This window comes from Pleurodeles waltl, chromosome 2_2 (genome assembly GCF_031143425.1).
Source record: "Pleurodeles waltl isolate 20211129_DDA chromosome 2_2, aPleWal1.hap1.20221129, whole genome shotgun sequence".
Classification (NCBI taxonomy): Eukaryota; Metazoa; Chordata; class Amphibia; order Caudata; family Salamandridae; genus Pleurodeles; species Pleurodeles waltl.
Window position 1 is genome coordinate 1,138,352,124 of NC_090439.1, and position 18,744 is coordinate 1,138,370,867.

General features: G+C 48.3%; 1 protein-coding gene across 1 annotated transcript in view; it reads right to left on the reverse strand.

Annotated features, from left to right (window-relative positions):
- MROH1 (maestro heat like repeat family member 1) overlaps positions 1 to 18,744 on the reverse strand; it is a 1,237,492-nt gene that overhangs the window by 42,287 nt on the left and 1,176,461 nt on the right. The window contains exon 41 of the mRNA XM_069221041.1: positions 10,738 to 10,840. Within this exon, the coding sequence (XP_069077142.1) occupies positions 10,738 to 10,840 (103 nt within the window). The remainder of the gene's footprint in view (positions 1 to 10,737; positions 10,841 to 18,744) is intronic.

Here is an 18,744-nt window from a genome sequence, read left to right on the forward strand (position 1 = left end):
AAGTGTAGCTGTGGAGTGCAAGCGATGCAGGAAGATCGGTGGAGTAGTCAATCAGCTGTCCCACGCTGGTCGTCCAATTCCCGCGAGGTCAGTGGGACCAGCAACAAGCCTTGGTAAACGCAGAGAAGCTTTGCATGGAGTTTCAAGATTTCTGGGGACCAGCAATGTCCAGGTGACCCAATCTTGGCAGGTAGGCCAGAGCCAGCCCTCACCATGCAGGAGAGCCAGCAGAAATCAGTGGAACCCCAGCGGGACCCTCTGGCAGCAGGCACAGGGAGGCCTCAACAGCACAGCAAAGAGGGATGCCCACGTCGCTGGAGTTGCAGAGACAACGTCGTTCTTGGAGCTGGAGAGTGCTGGAGGCCGGGGCTTCTTGGAGCAGTCTTTGGACTGAATAGCCAATAAGCCTTGGCAAAGACAAACAGACAGTGCACAGGGGTTCCAGCCAAGCAGCTCGAGCGAGGACCACCGATTTCCTAGTTGCAAGGAAGGTAGGTCAGACCTGAAGAGAAAAAGAATCACCACCTGTGTTGTACAGCCTCAAAGAGTCCGTCAGACAGCAGGCTCCACAAGCTGGTTGTGATCCTTGAGGTGCCCGCAGATGCAAGAGTGTGACTCCTTCACTCCAAGGAACATTCCTTCTTGCTTTCCTAAGAACAGGCAGAGTTCCAGTGACTTTGAAGGATGCACAGCCACGGGGTTGCAGAAGTCTTTGCAGAACTTGGAAATAAAGTTGCAGTAGGGGCCCTCCTACTGGTTACAGTCTTGCTTCTGGTTCCAGCAAAGAACAGCAGCAGTCCTGATGTCCAGTTTGCAGAAGTGTATGGCAGAAGAGTCTAGCAGATGGTTCCTGAAGTCTTGCAGACAAATGCAGGGTCCCCACCCTCAGGGGAACCCTTAACTAACCCAGGAAGGGGGTTTGAAACTGCAGTAACACACCTATCAGAGGAGGGCAGGAACATCACTCAGTTGGACTAACCAGTCAGAGGCTCCAGGGGTCTCTGCTCATCCTATTTCCAAGACGGCAGATTCAAATGGTCACATGGCAGAACTCTGTGCACCTCCCTATGGGAGGAGCTGGACAGAGGGGTGGTCACTCCCCTGTCCTGTGTGTGATTTCATGCCGAGCAGGAACCGGGGGTTCTTGCACTGATGCAAACCAGTTTATCCAAGGAGGACACCAAATGTGCCATTCAAAGCAGTTTGGTGGCGCTCAAAGGCACCCCCACCCCAGCCAACAGACACTTATTTCTAAAGAGGTGGTGGTCACCCTAGGAAAGTGTCCCTTTTGGCATGGTTACCCTGCCCCCCCTTTTTTTGCCTGATATCTGATGCTAACTTGACTGAGTGTGTACTGGGACCCTGCTAACCAGGCCCCAGCATATATGTTCTTTCCCTAAACTGTAACATTGCTCCCACAACTGGCACACAACTGGCACACCTCTGGCACACAGCTGAGTCCCTTGTAAAAGTTACCCGGGGTACCAAGGGCCTTGTGGCCAGAGAGGGTTTCTCAAACCCTGACTCCACAAATCATAGTCAGAGAGCCTGGTTCTTCCACAGGGGAGACCAGTAGCTCTGGAAGCATTGAAGGCAGCCTCAATGAAGACGACCTTCTGTTAGCCAGGATGGCCAAAAGATTGGCTTTGGAGAAGCAGCTCCTAGCCATAGAAAGGGAGAGACATGAGATGGGTTTAGCTCCCATCAATGCTGGCAGCAACTTAAATAGGGTCAGAGAGAATACTGACATCCTAAAAATCCCCAAAGGGATTGTAACTAAATATGAAGATGGTGATGACATCACCAAATGGTTCACAGCTTTTGAGAGGGCTTGTACAACCAGAAAAGAAAACTGATCTCACTGGGGTGCTCTCCTTTGGGAAATGTTCACTGGAAAGCGTAGGAATAGACTCCTCACTCTCTCTGGTAAACATACAGAATCTTATGACCTCATGAAGGCTACCTTGAGTGAGGGCTTTGGATTCTCAACTGAGGAGTACAGGATTAGGTTCAGGGGGGCTCAAAAATCCTCAAGCCAGACCTGGGTTGATTTTGTTGACTTCTCAGTAAAAACACTAGATGGTTGGATAACTGGCAGTGGTGTAAATGATTATGATGGGCTGTATAACTTGTTTATGAAGGAACATCTGTTAAGTAATTGTTTCAATGACAAACTGCATCAACATCTGGTAGACCTAGGTCCAATTTCCCCAAGAATTGGGAAAGAAGACAGACCATTGGGTCAAGACTAGGGTGACCAAGACTTCCACAGGGGATGACCAAAAGAAAGGGGTCACAAAGCCTCCCCAAGGGAAGAGTGTTGAGACATCCAAGGGAAAAAGTAAAGAGTCTTCTACAGGGCCCCAAAAACCTGCTCACGAGGGTGGGTCCGAGCCTCTTCACAGTCCTCAAATGTGTATAAGGGTAAAAACGTTGATCCCAAGAAGGCCTGGTGTCGAATCTGTACTCAGCATGGACACCAAACTGGAGATAAGGCCTGCCCCAAGAAAAGTCCCACAACAAGTACTACTCCAGTTAGCACTGGAATAACCAGTCTCTAAGTGGGATCAACAGTGTGCCCAGAGGAAATCAGGGTTCACACTGAAACTACATTAGTCTCTGAGGGTGGGGTGGATTTAGCCACACTTGCTGCCTGGCCGCCTAACATGCAAAAATACAGGCAGCAGATCTTAATTAATGGGACTAGAGTGGAAGCTCCGAGGGATACAGGTGCCAGTGTCACAATGGTGACAGACAAACTGGTTTCCCCAGGACACTACCTGGCTGGACAGACATATCCAGTCACTAAAGCTGACAATCAAACTAAAGTCCATCCCATGGCAATGGTAACTTTAGAATGGGGAGGGGTCACTGCCCTGAAACAGGTGGTAGTCTCCTCTGCAATTCCAGTAGAATGTCTGCTAGGAAATGGTCTGGAGTCCTTAGCATGGGCTGGGTATCCCTGAACTGGTGTGTGTCAAGACAATAGCACAGAGCAGGGCTCGTGGTGAAAAAGAAGTGTTGGAGTCTGGAATAATGGCCCAACCTTCCAAGAGAAAAGGAAAGACTGGGGAACCAGCTTCAACACAGCAAAAGAAACAGAACCTATCTTCCCAGGAAGATGTTCTATTCCCTGAGGGAACTGAGTCCATGGAGCTGGCGCCTTACCAGGTTGAGCTCTTCGGCCCAAGAGGACCCTCAAGGGAACAGCTGTGTAAGGGGCAAGAAACTTGTCCCTCTCTTGAAGGCCTAAGACAGCAAGCTGCTGAGCAAGAAAAAGGAAATGTCAGTGGAACCCACAGGGTCTATTGGGAAGATGGACTACTTTACACTGAGGCAAGAGATCCCAAACCTGGTACCACTAGGAGAGTGGTAGTGCCTCAGGAGTTTAGGGAGTTAATTCTGACCTTAGCCCATGACATTCTCCTTGCTGGGCATTTGAGACAAACCAAGACATGGGAGAGATTAGTCAACCATTTCTACTGGCCCAATATGTCCCAGAAGGTAAGAGAGTTTTGCACCTCCTGTGTCACCTGTAAAGCCAGTGGTAAGACAGGTAGCCACCCAAAGACCTCCCTCATTCCACTTCCAGTGGTGGGGGTCCCAGAGTGGGAGTGGACATAGTAGGTCCACTGGAACCTCCCACAGAATCAGGGAACCAATATATCCTAGTATTAGTGGATCATGCTACTAGGTACTCTGAAGCAATTCCCCTTAGGTTGACTACTGCCCCTGCAGAAGCCAAAACACTCATTGGTATTTTTACCAGAGTGGGATTTCCTAAGGAGGTGGTTTCTGATAGAGGTACCAACTTCATGTCAGCTTACCTAAAATACATGTGGAATGAGTGTGGGATGACTTTTAAATTCACCACACAATACCATCCACAAACCAATGGTCTTGTAAAGAGATTTAACAAGACGTTGAAGGGCATGATCATGGGGCTCCCTGAAAAACTCAAAAGGAGATGGGATGTCCTCTTGCCATGCCTGCTTTTCGCCTACAGAGAGGTGCCTCAGAAGGGAGTAGGGTTTTCCCCTTTGAACTTCTGTTTGGCCATCCTGTTAGGGGACCACTGGCACTTGTAAAAGAAGGTTGGGAGAGACCGCTCCATGAGCCTAAACAAGATGTGGTGGACTATGTACTAGGCCTATGTTCAAGGATGGCAGAGTACATGGAAAAGGCAAGCAAAAACCTTGAGGCCAGCCAACAACTCCAGAAGTTGTGGTATGACCAAAAGGCTGCTATGGTTGAGTTTCAGCCAGGGCAGAAAGTCTGGGTTCTGGACCCTGTGGCTCCCAGAGCATGTCAGGATGATGGAGGGGCCCATACTCAGTTCTTGAGAAAAAGAGTCAGGTCAACTACCTGGTGGACCTAGGCACTAGCAGGACCCCCAAGAGGGTGATCCATGTGAACTGTCTCAAACTCTTTCATGATAGGGCAGATGTAAACAGGTTAATGGTTACAGATGAGGACCAGGACGCAGAGAGTGAACCTCTCCCTGATCTTCTTTCCACTGACCCTAAAGATGGCTCAGTACATGGAGTGATCTATTCAGACACCCTCTCCTGCCAACAGCAGGCTGACTGCATGCAAGCCCTCCAGCAGTTTGCTTTCTTTGACCCCTGGTCAGACACACCTGTGTACCTATGATGTGGACACAGGACAGTATGCCTGTCAAGAATACAATATTCAGACAGTCTGACCAAGTCAAGGAAAGCATCAAAGTGGAAGTCCACAAGATGCTCGATTTGGAAGTGATTGAGCACTCTGACAGTCCCTGGGCTAGCCCAGTGGTCTTGGTCCCCAAACCTCACACACAAGATGGCAAGAGAGAGATGAGGTTTGTGTGGACTACACCAAGACAGATGCTCACCCCATCCCAAGGGCAGATGAGCTAATAGATAAATTAGGTGCTGCCAAATACTTAAGTACCTTTGACTTGACAGCAAGGTACTGGCAAATAAAAATGGCACCTGGAGCAAAAGAGAAAACAGCATTCTCTACACCTGATGGGCACTACCAGTTTACTGTGATGCCCTTTGGCTTAAAGAATGCCCCTGCCACCTTCCAAAGGTCGGTGAATCAAGTCCTTGCTGGCTTGGAGTCCTTTAGTGCAGCTTATCTTGATATTATTGCTGTCTTTAGCTCCAACTGGCAGGATCACCTGTCCACCTGAAGAAGGTTTTGCAGGCCCTGCAAGCAGCAGGCCTCTCTATCAAGGCATCTAAATGTCAGATAGGGCAGGGTATTGTGGTTTACTTGGGTCACCTGGTAGGTGGAGGCCAAGTTCAGCCACTCCAACCCAAGATCCAGACTATTCTGGACTGGGTAGCTCCAAAAACACAGACTCAAGTCAGGACATTCCTTGGCTTGACTGGGTACTATAGGAGGGTATGGATCAGTAGTGACACTCCTCACAGAACTGACCTCCAAGAAAATGCCCAAGAAAGTGAACTGGACCGTGGATTGTCAAAAGGCCTTTGACACCCAGAAGCAAGCTATGTGTACAGCACCAGTTTTGAAAGCTCCAGATTATTCTAAGTAATTAATTGTGCAGACAGATGCCTCTGGGCATGGGATAGGAGCAGTCCTGTCCCAAACAAATGATGATGGCCTTGACCAGCCTGTTGCTTTTATTAGCAGAGGTTACTCCCCAGGGAGCAGCGTTGGAGTGCCACTGAGAGGGAGGACTTTGCTGTGGTTTGGTCCCTGAAGAAGTTGAGACCATTCCTTTTTGGTACTTACTTCATAGTTCAAATTGGCCACAGACCTCTCAGATGGCTGATGCAAATGAAAGGAGAAAACCCTAAACTGTTGAGGTGGTCCATATCCCTACAGGGAATGGACTTTGTAGTGGAACACAGACCTGGGACTGCCCATGCCAATGCTGGTGGCCTTTCCAGGTTCTTCCACTTAGAAAATGAAGACTCTCCTGGGAAAGGTTAGTCTTATCCTCTTTTGTTTGGTGGGAGGGTTAGGGGACTGGCATCTCCACTAGCTGGGATGCATTGGGGTGCTGACACAAAAGGCATGAGCCTTGGAGGCTCTCCACCAGGTGTAACAGTTCTTGCAGGGGGAGGTGAGAAGCACCTCTACCCAGTACAGGCTTTGTTCCTGGCCACAGAGTGACAAAGGCACTTACCCCATGTGGCGAGAAACTCATCTGGTTGTGGCAGGCTGGCAGAAACTGGTCAGCCTAGCACTAGGAGTCGGACTGGTATTCAGGGGGCATCTCCAAGATGCCCTCTGGGTGTATTTTAAAATAAATCCCACACTGGCATCAGTTTGCATGTATTGTGCTGAGAAGTTTGATACCAAACTTCCCAGATTTCAGTGTAGCCATTATGGAACTGTGGAGTTCGTATCTGACAGACTCCCAGACCATATACTCTTTATGGCTACCCTGCACTTACAATGTCTAAGGTTTTGCTTATACACTGTAGGGGCATAGTGATCATGCACTTATGCCCTCACCTGTGGTATGGTGCACCCTGACTTAGGGCTGCAAGGCCTGCTAAAGGGGTGACTTACCTATGCCCCAGGCAGTGAGAGGTGGGCATGGCACTCTGAGGGGAGTGCCATGTCGACTTTGTCATTTTATCCCCACCAGCACACACAAGCTGTGAGGTAGTGTGCATGTGTGGAGTGAGGGGTCCCCAGGGTGGCATAAGACATGCTGCAGCCCTTTCCCTGGCAACAGGGCCCTGGGTACCATTTACAAGGGACTTATCTGTGTGCCATGGCTGTGCCAATTTTGGGAACAAAGGTACAGTTTAGGGAAAGAACAATGGTGCTGGGACCTGGTTAGCACGGTCCAAGCACACTTTATATCATAACTGGCATCAACAAAAGGCAAAAAGTCAGGGGGTAATCATGCCATGGAAGACATTTCCTTACAAAAAACACATGGGAACCAACTTATGCGTCCTACAGGAGACCCGCATAATCCCCGTAGATCAGCATAGAATGCGGTCCAAATCTTTCCCTACACAACACTTATCATATGGGACCAAGGTGGCAGGGGTGGCACTCCTGGCATCACGCTCCTTCCAGGGGAGGGTGGGAGACAAGATTGCCGAAATACAGGGTCGCCTGCTGGCCTATAGAAAATACTTTGGGAGTACCCAAGTGGTTTTAGCGTCTATATACACCCCCAGTGAGGGACAGGAAGGGTTCATTCACAAGGCGCTTGCAGAGGTCATGACTACACATGACAGGCAGCTGCTCAAAGGGGGCGACTAACATAGTTTTACATCCGCTTCCAGATATGGTGGGACCGGGGCTCTATCCACAAGAGGACTGGGGAAGCTGGAGGAACTGGGGCTCCGGGACCTCTGGAGTGGCAGGCACTCTACCACTAAAGACTACACCTTCTATTTCCACACACATAAGACCTATGCTCGCATCAACCGTTTCTTGGAGTATAAGCAAATCGCACAGATGATGGGTGACATAGATATTGAGCCCTGTGTGTTATCGGACACGTGGCCGTTACCCCTCGCGCTCAACGTCCCCCTCCGGGCCAAAGGTCCCAGCCCTTGGAGAATGAGAACCACACTCCTGATGAGGCCGGAGGTGGTCACCCAGATAACCAAAGCTATCACTACCTATCTAGAATTTAATGACACGGCTGACACTCCGCTCTCCCTAATTTGGGACATGCTGAAAGCGGTAATTAGAGGCGATATCGGTGTCAGATAATAAAATCAGACGCAAGAAAAGGGCACAACTACAGCAGCAGGTGATGGAACTTGAGAGGATACAGAAGAGGACGGGGGCCCGAGAGTTTGGAGACAACTCAGTGCAGCTAGGACCCAATTGGCGGGGCTCGACATGGATAGGGCAGAATACGCAGCTCTCAGACTCCATCATTCCTATTACGTGGGCAGCAACAAATGTGGCCGCCTTTTGGCAACCAGGCTTAGGGCTCAGAGGCAGTCCGCAGTGGTGGAAGTAATCAGGCACCCGGAGGGATCATAGGTAACTAGCTACACTCACATTGACTCTGCCTTCCGTAGCTTTTATCAGGCTCTTTACTCTCCCCAACAGACTGATTTGGGCACCTCACTGCAATATCTCAAACAGGCCCACACAACTAAACTGACGCCCATAGAGGCAGACCCACTTGAGGCCCTCACTAGGCTAGAGGAGGTAAACTCGGCAATAGCTCGATTGGAGGCCTCAAAATCCCCGGGATCAGACAGTTTCCCCAGCTCTTTCTACAAAACATTCTGTACCAGGTTGGCACCAATCCTAACCCGACATTTTAACCATATCACAGGTCCAGGGGAAATGCCATCATCTATGTTGGACGCAACCATAGTGGTAATCCCGAAGACTGGGAGGGATCCCACTGAGTGTGGTTCCTACAGACCTATCTCATTGCTAAATGTCTACTTCATGTTGCTTATGGGTATTCTTGCCGCACACCTGAACCTGCTGATGCCTGGGTTGATGGATCCCGACCAGGCAGGTTTCATTCCGAACCGACAGTGTGAAGATAACACCAAACGGCTACTGCACACATTAGACAAAGCTCAGTGAGCGGGGAGGAACTGATGCTGCTCAGCATAGACACCGAGAAGGCATTTGATTGAGTCCACTGGCCCCACCTTCACACTACGCTGGAGCACTTTCACCTGGGGCCTGGGTTCCGAGCCTGGATAGCAAATGCATATAGCCAACCGAGGGCCTCAGTTACAGTTAACTGGGTGATATCCACTCCCTTTTTGGTGGGTTGCGGGACACGCCAGGGGTGTCCACTGTCCCCCCTACTTTTTGCTCTATATATGGAGCCCTTTGCACACAGGGTGAGGGACAACCCAGAGATCACTGGTGTTGTATTTGGTGGGGAAGAATATACCACTGCGCTTTATGCAGGCAATGTGGTGGTGGCACTTGATGACCGTTAAAGGCCCTCTTGGCTTTTCTAGACAAGGCGGAGGCTTTTGGGATGGTGTCAAGTTTCCGGGTAACCCTCTCAAAGTCCCAGGCACTCAGTCTCACACTCCTGAGGGAGATGGTGAACATATTAGCACAGCAATATCCCTTCCAGTGGCAGATGGACTCCATTCTATACTTAGGCGTTCAGATAGCTAGGACAGTATCAGAATCCGCAATGAAGAACTACCAGCTTCTCCTGAGAGGGGTCAAAGCTGACCAGGCAAAGTGGAGACACCATCCCATCTCATGGATTGGCAGAATAGCTGCCAATAAAATGTCAGCCCTCCCCAGGGCACTATTTCTATTTCAGGCACTGGTTCCCTCCAGGCACTGCAGGGTGAAATCAACTGCTTTGTATGGGGGTGTGGGGGGCAAAAAACTTAGAATGTCTCACCTCCTGGCGTATCAACCCCCGCACAGAGGAGGCCTGGGAATCCCAGATGTCCGACAATACTACAAGGCTACACAGCTAAGGTACCTAGTGTAGGGGTCCAGACAAGACTCGGACAAGGGTTGGCTGTTCATTGACCGCACAATTGCAGGTGATTCCCTTTGGAGGATCCCATTCCTACAGCACCGCCACAGGCCCTGTACTCATCCCCAGTCACCAGAGCTACCATGAGGGTGTGGGATCAAACGGCCCGATCAAGCAACGTAACCTATTGTGCAGAACCCGGATTTCACCCCGGGCATGGACCACGGTGCCTACCACGCCAAGACAGCTCCCTCCTGCCGCTCCATTGGACATTTGTTTGACACAAAGGAAATAGTATCCTTCCAAAAATGTTGAAGGACCCAATCTCTCCCGGAAACAGAGAGAATGCGTTATCTTCAGATCCGCCACTGGGTATCGCACCCCGGCATGTAGACCCCTCACACAATATGAAAGATGGCTGCCTACAAAGGAGACAGACAAACACATCATTTTGCAGCTCAATGATTTGCTCCAGCAGGCAGTCCAGACTTAATAATAGATCTTCCAAACCCCCTGACACTTCCACTCATATCTATGCGGGTCTGACTGATCGGTCTCGTCTTGGGGGCGGCTCTTCAAAGCATACTGACTTACTGGGGAACACCTCAGATCTCGAAGCAGCTGGGATGGTTACTAAGGGTCTTGGGGATGGAAAAGTTCACTCTACCCCTCACATCACAGGGGGATTCCTACAGGGAGCTATGGCACCCCTTCTTGTCCTTGCTCTCTGGGGAATTCAGAGAATTGACATGCCCTAGATATCTGTGCCTTCTCTGTCTACAAGAAAGGGAGAGTACCTAACGCGCGGACCAGAGAGTAGCCGTGCCAGAGACCCCATTCCTGGTCCTGCAGACGTGACTATAAGCTGCCGCACCTGGGGGAGGGGAGGGTAGGCTCATTGCCTGTTTGTCCCTGTGGGTTTGTTGGGTGCTGCAACACCCCTTGAGTTCCGCTTTTCTTTTTTCCTTTTTCTACACTGAAAACTCACAATAAAGAAATTTTAACAAAATCAATTTGTAAGCTACTAATATACATACAACCAAGAGGGTCACAGATGTGAAGAAGAGGCAAGAAAATTACCAAGAACCCTCTGTAGTCCTTTAAAGGCTCATGTTCCCTTGAATGAACTTAACAGCTGACACTAAAGAGGATGCAATTATGACCTCTTTAAAAATAGTGAGAACATTGTAGGTCCACAGTTGGGGAACTATGCAGTGGTGAAGCACTTAGTATCAACATCTCCAATCTTCCAAGAAGCCGCCCATAATAGTAGAAATACAGGAGACAGGACAACACTAATGGACTGAGGATCTTACCAATGAACATGGGAGCCGCAGCTCTGATGTTAGCCCAGATGCTCTTGAAGTAAGACAGGTTGGTGACAACCAAGCGGTTCAGCATTTCAGGATATTCTTGCATCTAAGGGAAAGGAACCCACATAACGGTAAGACATAAGGGCAAGTGTAGAAGCATTATAAATGACAAATGTATGAGAGAACAACATTGTAGAACGTATCTTCCTACCCTTCACTACAGGTGATGAGTAAATCCTGTTTTGGATGATAGCTGGAGTTGATAGCGGAACTGGAGTTACAAGTTGCAGGGTTATACTACACATCTGATTTCTATTCTCTACACAGATTTTACCAGAAAATACTTGGTAAGATGACAACTAACTGGAATAATTGCATAAACACAAATTCACATGGTATTTTACCATCCTTCTCATTTGCCCTTTTTTATGAACAGCTGACATGTAAGTGAATAAAGGTAAACTACAAATGTAGTCTTTTTTATAGCTTGTATTCCTTTCAAGAGCTTAAATGTCTCTGTCATACTCCCTTATTCTTCTCTCATAAGTAAAAATTACTTACCTTCAGTAATGCCTTATCTGGTAGAGATTCTACCTAATCACAAATTCCTTACCCTAGAATTATCCCCAGGGGTCAGACTGGATCTGGAAAGTTTTCGTGAGCAGTACCTTTGCATGCCAGTAGGTGACGTCGTTTGGCACCGTGTAGCGTCATCGACGTTGCCTGCACAGCAAATGACATACCTGGTGCCTATATTGGCGCTACTCCAGTGTACTGATGGCATTTTTTTTTTGCGACGTTCCACGCTAGGATCACAGAGTCAAGAAAAACACGGACCACTGATATGTGGAAATAGAGCACTGAAAGAGGAAAGCCCTATCCCTAAAAATCTGTTCACATAATGGGTCGTTGTAGGAAGTGGTTATCTATGTAGAGCACCAGTGTATGGGGACACTATGCAGATAGTCCAGGCGACCCTTATTGGTTTACAGGGTTACAAAGGACAATCCCAAAAGCTCTCTTTTGTGGTAGTGTAGGCAAGCAGTTAGGCTTATCAGGGGGTAGTGCTAAGCATTAATCAAACTCTTAGAGGCAATAAATGTGACACACACTCAAGAAGAGCACAAGACAAGTTGTTAGAAAACTCGTTACTTTTATTTATATTATGTTTCAACACCAGAATACAGTTGCAAGAATAAATACTGATGCAGTTTGAAGAAACTAAGAACAATACTTCCAGTGTGTAGGAAAGTGCCTCCTTTGACATGGTCACCCACAACAACTTTTTGCCTGGTTTCTGGTGCAATTTTGACTTAAAGTGCACTTGGTCCCTGCTGTAAAAAAAGTACTCTCTGTTTGGCAGGGTTACTCCCACTTTTTGCCTGCTATCTGTGTGCTCAAACTGTTTTCACTGGGATCCTGCTAACCAGTACCTCAGTGATGGTGCTCTCTCCCTCCAAATTTGGATACCTTTGACCGTTGTGCACTCCACATTTGGCATACTGGTGCCCCCGTATAAGTCCCTAGTATATGATACTTAGGTACCCAAGGCATTGGGACACCAGGGATCCCCCATGGGTTGCCGCATGTATTTTATCTCTCATGGGAGCCCATGTAAAATGTGTTTGCAGGCCTCCCATTGCAGCCTGCGTGAAAAAAGGTGCATGCACCCGTTCACCAGAGGTCACTGTAAGTCACCCCTATGGCAGACCCTCCTCGTCCAGAGGGCAGGGTGCAGGTCTCTGTGTGTGAGGGCACCCCTGCATGAGCAGAGGTCCCCCTACGAACTGCAGCACCAGTGCCCTGGACTTCATAAGTGCGGGGATGCCATTTTACCCATGTACTGTACTGGGTCCAGCTACATAATAACAAATTCTGAACCTGGGCATGTTTGGTATCAAACATGTCTGAATCGTACCCCAATACTCTGCCATCTGTCCAACTTTGGTGTAGGTAAGCCCTTGCCTTCCCAAGCAGGACAGAATCCCTGTGCACTGCGTCATGCAAGGCCCCCAGAAGAACACTTTCCTACAGCTCCAAAGGGCTCCATTGCACACAGCCTCCAAGACCTCCAACTCGCCCTGCATCCAGCTGCCCTGAGCCCTGCATCGCGGAACCAGCTGTGTGCCATGGGTCCCACAGCTCAAGGGGACACTGAAGCACCACCTTTAATTCTGTAAACCAGCTCCTTTTCCAGGAGCCCTGTCTCAAGACACATTCTAGCTCTGATCCAGCCGGAAACGGGAGCCGTCCGAGGCTCTCCAGCTGGCACAGTGTGCCCACCATCCTCATCGACCATCCTTCAAAAGAAGAGACTGTTAACTCCACTGTGTGATTTTATATGCGTTTTTACAGGTGGCCTACCATTGAGTCCTATGGTGCGTAATTAAGCACAAAAAGACTAACCTTATTAAAACTTTAAAAAATATTAACTCAAAAGGTACTTAAGGTATCTTAACCATTTTGGTCTTAAAAAGTATATAAACATGTGAAGTATTTTTATAAATTCGGGTCTCGAGTTATTCATTGAGTGTGTGTGGTGCATGATTGATATTGCGAGTACAACAAATGCTTAGCACATCTCCTGAATTAGCCTAACTGCTCGACCAGCTATCTCAAAAATTGGAGCATTAGGTGATCTGATTTCTACCTCTGGAAACCAACGTGTGGTTGCCTGGACCCCCCTACACAGCTGGTGGCAGCGGTGGGATAAAGACTTTGCATTTGCTGATGCCAGCACACGGATAACTCTCCAAATTGCCTTTGGTTAATTGTTTTTGATTTTCTAATTGGCAAACATTGTTTGCAATTTTTTTTAATAATTGTTAGGGCCTTGGCTAGGTACTCTAGCAAAAAGTTTAGAAAGCCCTTACTTTAGTTGGCCTATCCAAAAAGGGTATTCTAAATTTCTAAAAAGGTCCCAACTTTAGTAAAGTAAATACATCTGATATAGAGGTCAGAAACCAGGAGCTCGACCTGGAACCTTATGAGGCATATAGTTATGACCAATTAAGGAACCTTTGCAGACTATTCAAAATTCAGACTGGAAAGAGGCCCAAAACAGAGAAACTTAGGTTTCTGGTGGCCCAGTATGAAACAGACAACTCCACAGATTAAGTAAATGATGTTTATGCATCTATGGCTGGTGATGATCCTGTGGAGAATGGGGATGAGGGTAGCTCCCCTTCCCTTGACAGCTTTAGAGCACACACAGAAACAGACCTCGACATTGCCAGGCTGACCAAGAGACTGGCCTTAGAAGGGCAGCTCTTGAAAATAGAGAAACAAAGAAAAGAGTTGGGCCTAGGAACCATCTCTGGTGGCAGCATACTAATCAATAGGGAGGAAATGAAACCATTCATACTAAGACTCCCAAAGGAGTTGTCCTCCCCCTACCAGGAAGGAGATGATATTCAGAAATAGTTCATTTCCTTTGAAAGAGCCTGCATTGGAAGGGATGTCCAAAAGAAGCACTCTATTATGGGTATTATTCTCAGGAAAGTGCAGGGATAGGCTCCTGACACTGAGTGAAACAGATGCTAAATCCTAAGACCTCATGAAGGGTACTCAGACTGAAGGCTTTGGATTTACCACTGAGGAATAACGCATAAAATTCAGGGGCACTCAAAAATCCCAGAGTCAGTCCTGGGTAGAATTTGTGGACTTCTCAGTAAAAATGCTAGGTGGCTGGTTAGAAGGCAACAAGGTACATGATTATGAAGGGCTGCTTAATTTGATGATGAAAGAACACCTTTTGAGTAATTGTGTCCAGGACAAGTTGCACCAGTACCTAGTAGATTTGGGGCCAGCCTCCCCCCAAGAGTTTGGGAGGACGGCTGATCATCGGGGGAGAATAAGGGTGTCCAAATCTAGAACTGGAGGGGGTGACCAAAAGAAAGAGTCAGGGAAGCCCCCTTCCCCACCAAGAAAAAAAAACAGAGCACTCTAGTAATAAAAAAAAAAAAGGAGTCCCTTAGGCCCTGAAAACTCTGTTCAGGATGGTGGGCCCAAAGACACCTCACAAAACAAAGGTGGGTACCTGGGTAAAAACTGGGATGCCACTAAGGCATGGAGCCACAACTGTCAAAAGACAGGGCACCACACCAAGGACACTTCTTGTCCAAAAAACAGACCCACTAGTAAGTCCCCATGGGTAAACCAGTGTAGCCACTGGGGAAGACTCCTCAGATGAAGAGGTCCTCATAGCCTTTAACTGGAAAGTGGGTCCCACAGGTGAGTTGGAGATTCCAGAGTTGAGTAGACACTTCCACCACCTACTGGTGAATGGAATCCTAACCACTGCCCTGAGAGACACCTGTGCCAGTCACACAATTGTGCATGACAGGCTGGTGCTCTCAAACCAGTATATCCCAGGAGAGACTGCCAGGGTAAGGGTTATCCCAGGGAAAGTCACTAACAGGCGAGTAGCTGTAGTAGCTATAGAGACAGATGGGTCCCTCAGCTGGAGAAAGGTGGTAGTCAGTACAGACCTCCCCCTTAACAGTCTCCTTTACAATGACCACCCAGAGGTTAGTCAGAGCCCAAAAGAGGAACTGGTCCAGTGCCAGTCCTCTCCCAAGGATTCTGGAGGTGCTGCCCCTGCAGTGAGTGCCAGTAGGCCTCAGAAAAAGGGAAAGTAGAAGAAGAGGAAAGGTGGGCAACTTTTAACTAAGGCACTTGAGAGCCAGTGGGCTTTCACTCCATTAGGGAAAAACTCCACTGTTCGAAATGGTGAAGCCCAGCTTGACCTCCAAGAAAACCTGACTAGTCAGGTACCTGTTCAGCTGGCGTTGGTAGCTCCTCAGCTGGCAGAAAAGAGAGTGGATGGAGGGTTTTCTTTGCAGGATGCAGAGATCCCCACTCCCATACAGCAGACAGGCACCCTGAACCCAAAGAAGCCTGTAACTTAGCCCTGTCCCCTGTAGCCATGGAGCTAAAGGTGTGGTTTTGGGCACTGACAGCCGTCAGTGCCCTCTGCTGGGTGACCGCCTTTATGGCTGCACTGTCCTTGGCATGGAGGTCTGACCCCATACCAAATAGCAAGTCAAGCCCCCTGGCCCTGTTGGTCATAGTGGGGTTACTCCAGTTATGGATAACCTCTTTGGGTAAGCTAGGGGTTGACCTGGCTAAGATACGGATAGCAGAGGTGACCATCTTTGACCCCAAGACAGAAGGGAAAAGTGCAGACACTGGTGATACAGGTATAAGACATTTCAGATGAGTCTTATAGCTGTTGAGGTAGGTCAGTTCCCCAAAGGGAATGACCTGGACATTAGGATGTAAGGCAGAGTAGGCCCTGCAACTAACCAATCCCTTCTCTTCCTCGCCTGACAAACTAGGTGTGGTTGCCTGGACGCCTTACACAATGGCCCTCATTACAAGTATGGCGGTGAACGGACTGCCGCGGTGGAGTTGGCGGACGCACTGCCGCGGGCCCGGCAGTGAGACCGCCATATCACAAGTACAGGGACGGCACCTGCAGAATACAGCCAAATTACAGTTCGTACAGCCACAGCCAATGGGCCGGTGCGGCAGCCATCTTCAGGCCAGCGGTCAGGCAGTATCCCACGACCACATTATGAGGTTGCACACCGCCAGGATTTCCGGGGCGGACCCACCACCACCAAAAAGCCTGGCGGAAACCAACAATATAAAAGGAAACACCTACCTTCAGGAACATAGGTACACCCATAGGCGCCATGGCACGTGAATTGCAACCCCTCCCAATACTCTACGTGGCCATGCAACTCCTGGACCATCGACCTAGATACCAACCGTAAGTACGCCAGCCTAGCACACAATGGAGGGAACGACATCAGTACACACACACAACACGGGAAGCCACGCTCACACGCAAACAAACTCCCATACCAACACACACATGCACTAAACGTCAACACCAGGGCAGTGCGCGCTCTATGGGCGACTAGAATGCAAAAACCCAGCACTCTCAAGATAACGTAATTTATGCATTGTAGAGTTCAATCCTGAAGACTTCTTTTTAAGGTGCTTATAAATACTGTTCATTTACAATGTATTGCTGCAGGCTTTCAGAGTGTGTCAGGGTGTGGTCCCTTTCTAGGGCCTTCTAGAAGCTTTCCCTGCAGCATGCCTGGGTGTGGTTGTGGGCTGGGCCAAGACTCTATAAAAGGGAGCCAGACCAGCTCCACATGCTCACTATTCAAAAGTCCCGGTGCAGAGCAGCAGCAACTTCCTGAGCTCCTGTTCCGGTGGCCTATTCTGATCTTCCAGGCCTCTGGCCTTCATTCTTCATTGGTGATCCATGTTCAGGGCGGTAAGACGGAGGTTAGGCTGGACCCCCGACTCCGTTATCGAGGACGCTCAAATTTTTGGGCCTAATTCTTGCATGATTAACAAATTACTCTTGTGCGTGTGAATGGGCGCTTGGGCGTTTTGTGGCATTTGCATGCTGTCACTCGAATCGGCAAGACGCGCGATTCTTTCTCCGTGTTTAATTTATGTTAATCATTGTGCGCTACCATTTCTTGACAATTACATGGTGGCCTTCGAATCGGCAAGACGCGCGATCCACTTTTCCTGTGATTTAACCCTTGATAATTATTGTATGCTACCATTCCTTGACAGTTACATGGTGGCCTTCGAATCGGCAAGACGCGCAATTCGTTTTCTTGTGCTTAACCCTTGATATTCATGGTGCGCTACCATTTCTTGGCAGTTACACGGTGGCCTTCGAATCGGCAAGACGCACGATTTGTTCTCTAGTGATTTAACCCTCAGTATTTATTGCACGCTACCATTTCTTGGCATTGACATGGTGGCATTCGAATCGGCAAGATGCGCAATTTTTTCCTCATGCTTAATTCATGTTATTCATTGTGCGCTACCATTCCTTGGCAGTTACATGGTGGCATTCGAATCGGCAAGACGCCCTTGGTATTCATTGCACGCTACCATTTCTTGGAATTTACATGGTGGCATTCCAATCGGCAAGACGCGCAATTCTTTCCTCATGCTTAATTCATGTTGTTCATTGTGCACTACCATTCTAAGGTATTTACTTGGTAGTACTCGAGTTGACAAGTTGTGTGATTTATTTCTGAATCTATGTTGTGTTATTCATGGTGCACAATCCTTCTATGGTGTTTCCTACCTATGTAAAAATCTGCAATGTGCGCAATTCATGTGCCAACATTTTGAGAGAACAAAAAAAGGCCAAAGTTTTAGATGTAATGTTGTGTGTTCATAGTATGTATTCTCAAAAAGGATTCATGTAATGATTCAGAACTTATTCAGATTGTTTTCCTGATTCTCATGCAAGAGAAAGTACTTGAATTTGAAAGTTTAATTTAACTCCTCTTGATTCCCTCACAGGTATCCAGTCATCTTTAAGCCTAGTCATTTTAAGTCTAATTCTTAGGTTGCTCATGTTTTCAGAATGACTATGCTTAGAGTCATAGCCTCGTATTGATTTCATGAGATGTAATTTAGATGTTGTGTGTTTTAACCTTTTGCTTCCTACAGGTCTCCTTCCCAGCTGTTCCCTTCCTAATCCCCTTTTCCACACTTGGACTCTCTTAGACTCTGTGACAAATCTAATCAGAGTATTGGAGCTGTCTTGTGGTGGAAGTGTTGGGAACGTGCACAGACCCCGAGGATCTGGTGACTCTGACACCAATACCCACAACCACCACACATACATGTGGAAGGACAGCCAGGACTAGGTAGGTACTATCAACACCAATGGTGTAGTGCCACTTACATATTATAAAAGTTTAAATTCGAACAAAACAATTAACACACAGGCCCAAGGGCCAGTCCAAAAGTCCCACAGTGCTCAGAGTACACTGGGCACAAGGAGACGTCCCATCTTGACTACTGACTGCAAAGTGCAGGCCTCCACAGGGCAGGGTATTCAATGGGGTATGCAGGCACTTCAGGGGTGGGCCAGGGGGGGCTTTGGGCTTGGAGGGTGGTCCCTTAGAGGAGGGTTTTTTTTTTTAGCCAGGCGGGTGTGTAGTGGGGGGGGGG